At 33.4% G+C, this 12,570-nt stretch overlaps 1 protein-coding gene across 4 annotated transcripts in view; it reads right to left on the bottom strand.

The window, feature by feature from the left end:
* RAPGEF6 (Rap guanine nucleotide exchange factor 6) overlaps positions 1-12,570 on the bottom strand; it is a 152,130-nt gene that overhangs the window by 43,633 nt on the left and 95,927 nt on the right. For all 4 annotated transcript variants that reach the window (XM_015598101.2, XM_015598099.2, XM_015598100.2 and 1 more), the window contains 3 exons: positions 11,622-11,730; positions 6,972-7,212; positions 581-738 (listed from right to left, as the gene is read on the bottom strand). In XM_015598101.2, coding sequence (XP_015453587.1) covers positions 581-738; positions 6,972-7,212; positions 11,622-11,730 — 508 coding nt within the window. The remainder of the gene's footprint in view (positions 1-580; positions 739-6,971; positions 7,213-11,621; positions 11,731-12,570) is intronic.

Below are 12,570 nucleotides of genomic sequence, written 5' to 3'. Positions count from 1 at the left end.
GTATATGTCTTTTCTTAAAAGCCATCTAAAAGTTTTTCAAGTGATGGATATATAAATAATTCTTCTAAGTCGAAGTGCTTTTCTTCCTCATAATAAAAATTTAGATTATATAGTTAAATGACAATTTCTGCCTCTGCGTATCAATAGATGCAGAAAAAACAACTTTAGCTTCAGGTATTGGAGGGTAAAGCAGTGTTTCTAGAAAATTACTAACTTATTTCTGTACATCACAGAGGACGAAAAGTGAGACCACTTAGATTAATCTGCTTTATTCTCCTCCACACCCTGAATAACATGTTTCTTGGCTGAGAAGCATCACTGCTCTCGTTCCGCACCTCAGGCTGGGGTTATCAAAAGATACCCGAATGTAATCTCTTTTCTATGTGCTTCTATTTCATACTGGAGGAAGTGCTGCTGTAGCTAAGACCAAAAGACAATGTTTTTTTTAGCTTTCTGCATTGTCATAATCTAAAGGTAGGAAAAGAGCTGTAAGCCAATCTAGTATTTGTTGCCCGAGGCCTAACCGTCCACTTGTCCATTTGTTACCAACATGGCTATAAAAATCACAAACAAAAATCACCTGAAGGATTGGAGAAATCCAACATGCTAGCAGTAGGCTGAAGGAGATCCGGGCTGCTGGATGACAGTGTTCCAGGAATAGGCATTATAGCCAAACTGTGTCGACAGTGTCTTGTTCCCACAATGCTGTCGTCTTGTGACTGGCTCAGGCCACCATCACTTCAAAAGAATGCCAGATATCACTTTAAAGTATTTGAGGGTTCTTAATAGTAAACATCTCTGTTCTCTGAGCAGTAACGCATAACAGAACCAATTCAAAGTGGTTATTTTAAAAACTATATATAGCAATTTTTTTAAAAAGGGACAACTGTAATAATGAAAATGGGAATAAAATATGTTTTTAAAAATCACCCTCAAGTAAAACCTAACTTATACATCAAAGTAATTTACTACATCAGAGAGAAATAGTCACATTTAGTTTCTGCTAGTTTTGGTAGAGAAATTGAACTTGAGTGTTTAGGGAGCCCTTGAGATCAGCCAGTTCAGTGGACACTAACATGTGTATCCACCAATACATGGCCAACACCACAGCAAGGTTCTCTCAACAGAAAATCTTCTAGGCAACCTTCACAACCTTCTAGGCAAAGGATGGAGTTGGGTCTAAACCCAAACCAAAATTATGGCAGGTTGTAGAAAACAATGGGGACAGGTTCAAATAACAAAATAAGAAGTTTTTAAACATATCAGCAATCTGAGAAATGCCCAAACCATCAATAGAGAAAAGGTAGTAGGAAGATGGCACAGAGAACAGCAACAGACATATAATGAAAATATGTGACAAACAGAAAGGAAAAGGAGAACCAGAAACAAAAAAAGAAGAAAAAGAATTTGATAGTCTCTAAAATTTATTCCAAGGGCACATTATTTCTTGTGTGATCTCTCAAATCTCAAATCTATTTGGCTGTTCTTTAGATGAGAACATCAGAACCAGAGTAGAAAGCAAATCATCCAAAGTTAATTCCCTTTAAATGTTTCAAAAACACATATCAATTAAATGGCCATATTTTAGCAAATAAAATACTTTTCCTTGAAAATATTTAGGAGTGTTACACAGGCAACTCTAAATCCATCTAAAAAATAAAATCAAAGAAACATAACTGTCTCTAAGTTTTAGATAACCCAAAAATATAAAACAGGAAAAGCAAGAGTCCTACACAAACACAGAAGAGTGATGAAAAAAGAATTCCCATCGGCAACCAAAATGCCACTTATTTCTAGGGGTTATGCTTACTGTAAAACCAATGCTTTAGGTTAATATTAATTCCCATCTAAATTTTATTCAACGCAGCTTTCTAACCAGTACTTGCTACATATACAAATATGTAGGTATCACAGAATACTTACCTATTACTATACGGAATGGATTAAAGTCTGTCTTAAAAATGAGTGATATGAGGTACATCTAGAATATGTTAAGAGTGAAAAATAGGATTTAGGCAGATTAGGAAACTATGCAAGGTGAAGCATAGGAGACTATTAGGTAACAGCTAAAGGACTGTTAATAGCCAGACAAGAAAGAGAAAGCCGGGGCAAAAGAGTGTGCAGAGAAGTCAGGAAAAAGCAGAAAGACATGGAAGACGGCAAACATAAGCATTTCAAGAGCAAGCTATACGTCAGACTGGCCTGCGTTAATAGCTGTGTGACCTCAGCGTAATTTCTTTATTTCTGGACCTTGGATTCCTCATCTACAAATGTAAGTAATACTATCTACTCCCCAGGACTACTCTAAGGATTAAACAAGGTAATGCAGGTAAACATTCTGGCACAAAGGAAAATAAGATTCCTGTTTTTAAGATTAATGAAGTATTTTGTACCAAAATTAAAACAGAATGGTATAAACCTAGAAAGGATATTAAGTAATTCATATTGAAAAAGAGAAGAGGGCAGGGTGGGTACAACAAGTTAAAGGCATTAGAGAAATTGGAAATGCTTTTCTGGAGAGAGAAGGCAGTCTAATCTGACAAACAAGGCAATGGAAATATCTTATTTAATAAGCAACTTGTGTTTATGCTAAATTGGCTCCTTATAATTGTATATGTATTCCTGAAGATCAGTGCTAAATGTTTTAAGATTAGGTGAAAGGAAAAAAAGGAGGGGGCTTTCACAGACATTTTATCTATAGCTTTGTAAGTAATTTGGCAACCATTTAAATATTGTAGGAAATAAAATTTTTTTATACAACAGTCTTTTACTGATTTTTGAAAACAAACCTGCAATTTTTGGACACACAGGGTCAGGTAACTGAATCCAAGGAAACAAACTGTTAAAAGAGATTAGTCAGTCCTACAAATAACCAAAGTAGAAGCAACTTTAACAATGTTAAAATGTTACAATTTTCTACTAAAGAGAATTAGCTGATTAGCTGCAGCAAATTGGAATTTAGAGACTAAGAGAAGTGCATGAAATACTGAAAGTCCTTATTTATCTAACTGATCTTATCTAACACTACTTCTGCTTTTTAATAGGCAACAGATATGACACTATACAGTTACAATAATGTAAAGCTTATAAATCCATGGTAATCAAGGTGAGCATGTATAAATGAAAACTATACTAATGTTATGTACAACCCATGCTATGACATGAATGAAACAGAATCTGATTGGCAAAATATCCATGCTTGTTTGGAAGCTGAATTGATAATGCCTATTTGCAAATAGTTATGTAATTTCTTACCAAAACAGTCTCCTGAGAAGGTGATGCAGTAACAGAAACAAGACAGTTTTGAAAAATTCCTCAATAATTCCCCAACATTAAATTTATTTAAAGTATATTTTAGTTTCACATTATGAAACTAAAAAGGCTATGTAAATATCACCGATATGCAAATAAAAAATGAACTCAATATCAAAAACAAACAAAAAAAATGTATGCCCAAAAGAAATGGGGAGAGAAAAATAATTTCTGATAAGCATACAAGGCTATGTACTTCTGAGACCATTACAAGGAATAATTATAAAGATGTTAGGCAATCTGTGATTAAAGAAAATAAATTAAAAGCTGAGTGATTAAAAAAATAGGAGATCAGATTTCCTGAATTCTCAGGTCAATAAAAGCCACATTGCTATGACCTGACTTACAGACGTTATTGACTCAGGTCAGTAAAAGCCACACTGCTATGACCTGACTTACAGACGTTTTTTCTCATTTCTAATTTTCAAGAGCATTCCTTCATTTAAAAGTTATGTCACAGTTAAAGATTTTGAGAATGATGTGTTCGTAACTATTTGTTCCTTCCTTACACTCATTTTCTTTGCTCCTCTCACAGATGTAGATATTCTTTCTTACAGAATTTCTATGACAACTCATCCCCTCCTCTTGGAGAACTGAATGCTGCAGAAGGCAGAGACCAAGCGTCCCTTCCAAAGAGCCCTGGCACACAGATGTTCAGAAACTGTGGAATTAAACTCATCAAAATTTTTTTTAATTAAAAAATATTCAAAGTAGAAAACTTAAAAAGTACCGAAAACAAGCAAGGAAGAATAAGGAAAACTACCTACAAAACCACATCTTAGCTAAAACTACAATCAATGTTTTTCTTCTCATCATTTTTGCAGTTTAAATAGCACAACTTATTTAACCAATTCCTGTAGTTGAACATTTAGAGCATTTTCAATTTAGTTTTATTACAAATAAGACTCCTAGGAACATTAGGAATACAGAAGATCACATCATTTTATATTCCCACAACAGTCTAAGCTTATTAATTCTGGCCCTAATCTGTCAATCTTTAATGAAAGTTTCCTGTTTTAAACTGTATATCTTTGATTACTACTGATGCAGAACATGTAATTCATGTTCTCTGCCGATTTTTCTATTGAAGTTTTAGTGATTTTTTTGTGCATAGCAAAAGAGGTTGTCTGAATTCATTTGTAAGAATTAAGTGCCAAGAAAAATGACACACATTCTCAAAAACGCAAAGTGGCCAAATGACAAATCAGTTCTCACTGCAAAACAGACTCAAGTAGAAAAACTTTACTATTGTTACTAAAATATTTTGGGGGGTATTTATACAGCTGAAATTATTAACATTTTACTTAATCAAAACATGTTTAGAAGTGATAGCCAGTTTAATATTAACTCCTGAAGGGCAAGCAAGAGACTCAATAAATGTTTGTTGATTAACAGGAAAAAAAAAAATCCCTTCTGAGTTTAAGTAAAACTACTTCTACTAATTTTTTTTTTTTGGTACTAATATAAAGAAATAATGCTTGAAATATTAAAATAATTACTCTTAAACACTTCAATTTCCATGCCTTCTGCTGCAACCAAGACAGAATCCCAAGGACTAGCAGACATTTGGTCCTACTCAAAAATCCATGGAGACATTTGGTCCACACTGAAAGGTCTTGAAATCTGGTCCTGTCAAAACAACCATTGTATTTGGTCCATGCCAAATGGTCCTTGGTATTTAGAAGGTTGGTGATTTATCCAACCTTCTGCAAGATCTGAACTCCGATTCATGTAGGCTACTGAAGCAAGAAGGGTTATTATTGGCAATACAGCTACAAGAGTTATTGGACCAATAAAACACAATACTAATTTTTATGTACTGATCCTATAAACCAAAAGTATAAGTAAACATTATGGGCTATTTGAACTCAGGGACGTTCTCCAAGCGCGGATGTTTTGGATGGGCCCAAATGTTCTGCAAGGAACCCAAGGGGAGCAACCCATCCCCACCCCCGGAAGGAGGTACCACGGAGAAGACATATGGATTCAGCTGCCTGAGCCCTGAACACAGCTGGTTGGAATGTGAACTAACAAGCTAACATCAGTTACAACCAGTGTTCTCTAGCTTTTGATGATAACACGTCACAACTGTGCCATTGTTCAAAATGAGAACCAGTTAAAGAAAATACGTATATTCCAGACCAAACCCACCAGGGTTTCCAGAAGCGGACCTCAGAGCATTACCCCGAGAACGCTCCTTGTGCGCTCTCTTCTGCTTTCTGGTCCTCCATTCTTTTTCCTTTCCTCAGTGCCTTCATGAAGACTTCTTGTCCTCTAAAACTGTCCCCAATCTCTTCTGTGTGGGCTGGCCCCTCTTACATTCTTACTCGATGCTCATTTGTAAGAGAGCAAGCCTTTTCTTACAGTGTTTGCTGTGCTGTTAAAATACACTCAATATTGTAAGAATTTTTTTAATTTTAAAATAAAAGTGGTTTTTATAAACCACTCAGTGAGAGCAGTCACTTAGAAAGGAATTAGTAATAAACTTTCTAGAAATGAGTGACATTAAGACCAAAGCCCAGGAATTTTCAAACCTCTGTGAGCACCAACTTAAATGAAGAGCAAATTTGTTTCAGTGACTGGAAATAAGATCTCAAAAAGAATGTTTTCTGATTAGGAAATCTTTTGAGATCTTCATGTAAAAACTGAGAGGTGGCATTTATCTATTTCCAAGTAGTCTCCTAACAAGTCTACCTGCTGCTGCTGCTACACCTTCAACACCAAACTACTAACACGCTGAGAAAGATATTCCTTTTAGATAATCAGCTCCTGAAGGACAAAAAACTTGCTTTACTTATTTCCCCACATTTCTATCTGTGGACATTGTGCCTCATAATAAATGTGTGGAGAATAAAGTTCCTTAGAAGTAGAGACTACCTCTTTTCAGGTCTATAATTATGACCTGGCATAGTGCCAGGAACTATCAGAAGCCAAATCTGCATTTCCTTTGAAGATCTTTTGTTTGAATACGCTTTCTTTCTCTCTTTCTTTCACTGATTGTGCATGCCTACTATGTGCTAAGTACTGGATTATAACTTTTTTTGTGATCACCTACGGTAATAGATAATACAAAATATACACAGATATAACATACTAGAGGCATTTCCAGTCATGATATTTCCATGGGTTGATTTTACAGACCTTAATTTACATTTAACATCTTAAATTTTACTCAGTTTTGGTGACATCTTATTTTGGAAATGAAAATAGATTAAAAAGGTCAGCTTTAGAATTTAAGAGGGAATAAATAGTGCAATAAGATAAAGATGATTTAAAATAACAAAAAAAAAAGAAAAAGAAAAAAAAGATAAACAAAGCTAGGATCAGTGAATTATCCCCAAGGTTTAAGGTGTCCAAACTTGTAGCTCGAGGAACTGAATTATACCAAAAATATATGAAAAAAAATTTATAAAATAAAATGGGCAGTCTTTTCTAAAATTCAAAAAGGCAAATGAAAGAATACGTAATTAGCAGTGGTAACTTCAATGGAAAAAATGGAAAGACATTCGCAATTTATTTTTTCTTATTTATGGACTGCTTGTGGATTTTATGACACGTGAGTGGTATAAAAAACAACACTGACCCAAACTTCTCTTCCCCTAAGTAAAAATTTTAGTCAACAGGAAAATGCCCACATGACTGAGATTGGTGTTACATACCTAAATAGTTTTGGAGGCAAGATACTAAATCGTGTTTTATCCAAAATTTTCCTGATTTTGTTTCTTCCACCTGAAACAGTATTTGCTTTCACTTTCTTATTTCCTTTCTCCTGTGATGTCTGTTCAATGTCTCCTGGTACATCCTGGATTGAATGGCGATTACTCTTTTTTTCAGCAATTTTGGGAATGTGAGGAACACCAGATTTCTCTTGTTCGGTCCTACTGAGTAACTCTTTGAACACTGTGGAAATAAATAAACTTGTTTTTTCACAGTAGAAAGTTTTTATATCAACAATAAATTTTAAGGATAAACACAGTCACTATCACTTGGCCTTTTACAGCCTATTAATTAACCATTAAGAAATTTATACCCTCTTTTATTAATCAGCTATATCCACTTTTCCCTTCAATTTTTATACATAACTGTATTTCTAATGTTGTCTAAGAGTGATTAAAAAAAAAATACTGGGGAAAATGGAAAGGAAGTGGACAGGCTGTCAGCATGTTTGAAAAGTCCAGGGGTTCCTTTTTAGGTAACAAATAATGTAATTGTTAACTCAGACTTTACTGAAACATTTTTAGATCCCATTATTTGTTATTCCTTATGATAATATATAACATTTAAGATGAGATATAAGTATTAGAGTCAGGCTCAGCTTTGCAAAATTTAGCCATTAAAAAAATGGAAAGAGCTTTGCTTAACCTGTTTTTAACAGAAATAAATAATACTAAATTTCGTAATAAATGACAATTTCCTCAAGGTCACATTTATGAGACATTACTTAGTAAAGCAGCTAATAAACATTCACTACAGTGATCTGATGTAAACAATGAATCATTCTTAGATAACTTTCTATCAACCCGGTCTGGTGAGTTACTTCATCCTCAAGGAAGGTGCAAGTGCACTGGAGGACTTGCCTGTCTAGCAATCTCTTTGCCTAGATCTGATTTTTCACCTTGTGAGAGGGTCTATACCTCCCCGGGATCAGGTGAAAGAAAGATATGTCTGCGTAAGGCTATATATCTAGAAGCTATCAGTGACTCATTTCCAGTTAAAAAAAAATGTATATCACCTATCTTTCATTAATATCATGAACAACTTTTTGGTTGTTGTTTTTAATATGTGTTCTTGAATAAGATGAATGATCTGCTAGAGGGAAAAAAATACTAGAAAGATAAATGTTAAAGCAGAAGGTAACTTTCCTAAAAACTTATAGAGCCTGTGGGGGGGTCTGAGTGAAAGAAAAATGGTGGCAGTATATTCTTGAACCTCGGCTTATCAGTAAGCGTAGCTTTGAGAAGTATTAATCTGTATCTTTATAGTAGAAAAGCTGTAAATTGTATAAATGTATCCACTGAAACCCCAACCACATAGAATTGCTATCTTTTCAGTTATTTTGGGAGATAAGTCAATAATTTCCTACATCATCAAAGGAACAAGATTCAAATGGACAACGTCTTAAGAATCAATACATCACAACATAAATGATTTGGTTTTCAGTAATAAAACTGGACCATTCCGAAAATTTCAACCAGAATGATGTCGTATTACCAAAGCATATTGCAAGCTTATGAAAAGCACATTTTCTGCCTTCAAAATAATGAAAATATTTAGGAGTCGCCTTTCAAAAATACTCTGCTTGATTAAAATACAATAAATTCCTTTCAATTACTATTTTTAAGTTTTACTTTAAGCTATGTGGTAAAGGTAAAAATGCTTTTTTGAGCTAAAAATCAAATCCATCCAATCAAAAAACTCACTGACGTATTAACACACGTCAGGCACTATACTAAATGTCTGCAGATTCTTCCTGCTGTGTAACAGTCAGTCAGTCTAAGACAAATGGTAGAGAGACCATTACAAGAGGAGCTAATTCAGATAGCAGGCAAGAGGAAATGTTCCCTAATTAAGTCACGGTGTAAAAAGAGATCAGTAAGGCGAGTAGATTTTACCTAGGCAAAGGGAGAGCAAGGGGGAATGATTCTAGGTAGAAGAATCTCAAGTTCAAAGTCTCTGTGGTAAAAAGAATGTTCAAGAAAATGAAGATGACTGGAGACCCAGGTAGAGAAGCAGCCTGATAATGCTATGGTAGGTGTTTAAATTTTCTGTTAAAAGCAACAGATCTTTGAATGGACAGCAGATATCCCTGGCTGTGGTGTGTATGTACAGTGACTTAACAGTGCACAAGTAGTTTATATCTTCAATGGATTTCCATATATAATTATAAGTAAAAATCTGTGGAGTTTGTGATTTAGAGATAAAGAAATGATTGGGTTGAATTTTAAAAAATCAGTTAAGGACAAAAATGAACAAATGGTGAGCAAATGTAATTACAATATCATTCAACAGCAATATCAGATATATCAATCAGAAATGAAAGTGCCCAAGAATCAATAAAAGAAAAGTTTACCACATTTAGTTAAAAATTTCTCACTTTTTACAAACACAAACAGAAAACGCAATTAAGGAAAGTCAAAGGACAAATAACTTAGGGAAAACATTTATAACCCTTAAAACAAAAAGATACTGTTCTTTATAGGACATTCAAACAAATCAAAAGATGAGTAACTCAATATAAAAAGGACAAATAGAAAGACTGTTTATAAAAAAGAAATATTAACACACAAAAAGGTGTTCAACCTCCCTCATTATTAAAGAATGGATAGCAATAACTATAAAGTTGATTATGCCCACTGCAGAGATATTCTTATACATTGATGAATGTAGCATGGAGACAGTGGTAAATTTTTGCAAAGTAAAACTCTCTAGTAATTGTCAAAAGTAATACCACTTTGAGAAATTCATCTTATAAGTGTCTATATAAATATAAAAGATCAGTACAAAGAATTTTTATTACGTTATTGTAAATAGCGAAAACTGTTAATAACCTAGAGCATCCACTGGTATGACATCAGCACAATAGATGATGATGATAATGCAATGGAATTCTACACAGTAACAATTATATAAGAAGTAAATCTGTATGAGCTGATGTTGAAAGGTACAGAATATTTCACACAGTATGGTTCTACCATTTATTTTTCTTTAATACTTTAATTTTCAAAACATATGCATGTATTACTTTTATCCAAAAATTAAAATGCTAATAATAAATTATCTGAGTGGTGGGATTGTAAAAGATGTTAGAATGTTGTGAAAGCCAAAAGGAATAAAGGAAGAGGGTAAACTGGAATTGCCAGCTGTTTTCTCCTCTGGGAGCATTCGCTGAGTCTAAACATGAGGTGTGGATCAGGTAGAGGGATGGTACTAGAGGAAAGAAAATTTTTGATATGAGTACGAGTGTGAAAACTGGAATACAGCAAAAACCAAAGTGGTGTCACTTTTTTCCATGTTGGTAGTGTTACATCCTTCAGATATACTCTTTCTGTCTCCCAAGGTCCATGTTATACTATTTGTGTATTTTTTACATAATATTTGATAGCAGTTAAAAATTAGTATGTGCCAGGTAAAAAAAAGTTAAAAGTATTTGATCTTTAAAAGAACCCTATGAAATAGAGATGGAGACACTGAAGCTTGGAGAGACTAAATAATGTGCTCTAGGTGACAGAGCAAACTGTGCTTTCACATTTTTCAAAATCAGAACCCTTTTACTTTAATCCAAAAGTTGATGTTTCCAGATACAAGTCCAAACTTCAGGAAATTAAAAAACTAGAAGGGCTTACTTATTAGGAAATTGCCCATAGACAGTTATTTACGATTTAACATGATATAATTCAGTAAAAGGAACTCAAATGAAATGGGAAAAAATACCAAACGTTTCATTTTTCATTATGACTAAGTGCAGTATAAGGAGGAGGCAAAGTAGAAAAAAATAGAACATACTTCCTTTTCCACAGACACAGCTTTTAAAGTCAACTCTTCTCAAATTGTAACCTAAATGACCTAGTGGAATTTCTCCCCCCTCTACTTCATAGGGACTCAAATTTTCTTTGATAGTTTTTAACTGTTATTGTGTTGCCCTTCTCTGAGTTTCAGAGGAAATCTTATGGTATTTAATAAAATCAAATTACAGTAAGTGTTTCCTAAATGTTTAAAAAATAAACAATAGTAGATGAAGTTAAAAGTATAGGCTTAGTCCTTGTGTCATTCAAATATAAACACGATCAAAACACACTCAGGCACAGTAATCAATCTTTTAACGTAAAGGTAGAGTATAATGTTATTAAAAAATCTGTAATTCACTGCTTAAATCAATGTTTTACTCAATTTATTTCCATGAAACAGCTAATCTGGAATTCATTTTATTATTTCAGAAAGCTAGCTAAAACATCAGAAGCAGACTGATTTGCACATTAGTAGGAAGGGGAAAAAAGTCCAATTCTGACTTAAGTTTCATTCAGGTCATTCTAAGTCTCACTAAGTATCTCCCAACAAAAAAACAGTACATAATATTCAGAAGACATTTCATAAATGACTGACTGAATGTAGTTGTACACATATTTTAAAAAATACTTTTAAAAATATCAAAATAACTAAATGCAAGTAATTAAAATTTTAGAATACATAACACATATCTCAACACCAAAGATAGAAACATGTTTATATTTTACTATCCTCCTTTTCAGTGTAATGACTTTTCTCTTTTCTATTACCAAAAAAAAAAGCTCAGTTTTCACAACATAACTCACCAAAAATGTTGGTCTTTACAGTAAGTGCAAGATGAGTGTTATTCCTCAAAATTTCAAGTGCCTTCACAAATGTAATATTCTCAAAGTTTTGTCCATTTACTTCCATTATCTTCAGAAAAATGTTTGAAAAATACAAATTAAGACATAAACAGTATCAGTTACTTTTGCAACCTTAACAGTAAAAAAGTAAAACTTGAATAAAATGCACCCATATGTGAACAAAGGTTATCTCTGTGAGAAGTGGGATTACTATTTGATTTTTATTCTCTATATTTTGTATTTCTCCAAATCTTTACTATAAACATGTTTTTAAGTTCACTCCCTCTAGGATCATATTAAGAAATTAAAAAAAAACCAAAAAACTCAGGATGGTTTATAAATGAAGAAAAACTTTTAATCATGTCAGATCAATTCACAAAAATAACTGCCTGTGTGATATACAAATTTTAATGAAATAGATCGAAAATCTCAGATAATTTCCATGACACTTGGGAGGACTGAAAGAAGAAGTAAAAACATGATAAATTTCTTTCCTCTCTTAGGAATGAAATCATTGGATTTCACTATTTGTTTGGTTTTTTTTTTTTTGGTGAAAAAGGAGATTCTTAAATGTGTTGACAATAAAATGCTGGAACAATAAATATACTGACTCCGGGATCCTAGCTACTAGAGAGTCTTATATGGGGTAAGATCCAGAAAGCTCTATTTTTAAAAAGTTCCCTTAAAGTAAGAAGGGGATCATCATTACAACTTTGTATTAGTTTCTTACTTGCATTACATTGATATTGGGCTGGATAATGCTATGCTGTGGGGCTATTCTGTTGTAAGGTATTGAAGGCTATTTAGCAGCATCCTTGGCCTCTATCCACTAGATGCACAAGTCATGTTAATTAAAGTGCTAAGTCATGACAATTATAAATATCTCCAGAGATTGCCAAATTTTCTGGGG

The sequence above is a fragment of the Pteropus alecto genome, unplaced genomic scaffold (genome assembly GCF_000325575.1).
Source record: "Pteropus alecto unplaced genomic scaffold, ASM32557v1 scaffold78, whole genome shotgun sequence".
Classification (NCBI taxonomy): domain Eukaryota; kingdom Metazoa; phylum Chordata; class Mammalia; order Chiroptera; family Pteropodidae; genus Pteropus; species Pteropus alecto.
This window is presented reverse-complemented; position numbering and strand designations above follow the sequence as displayed.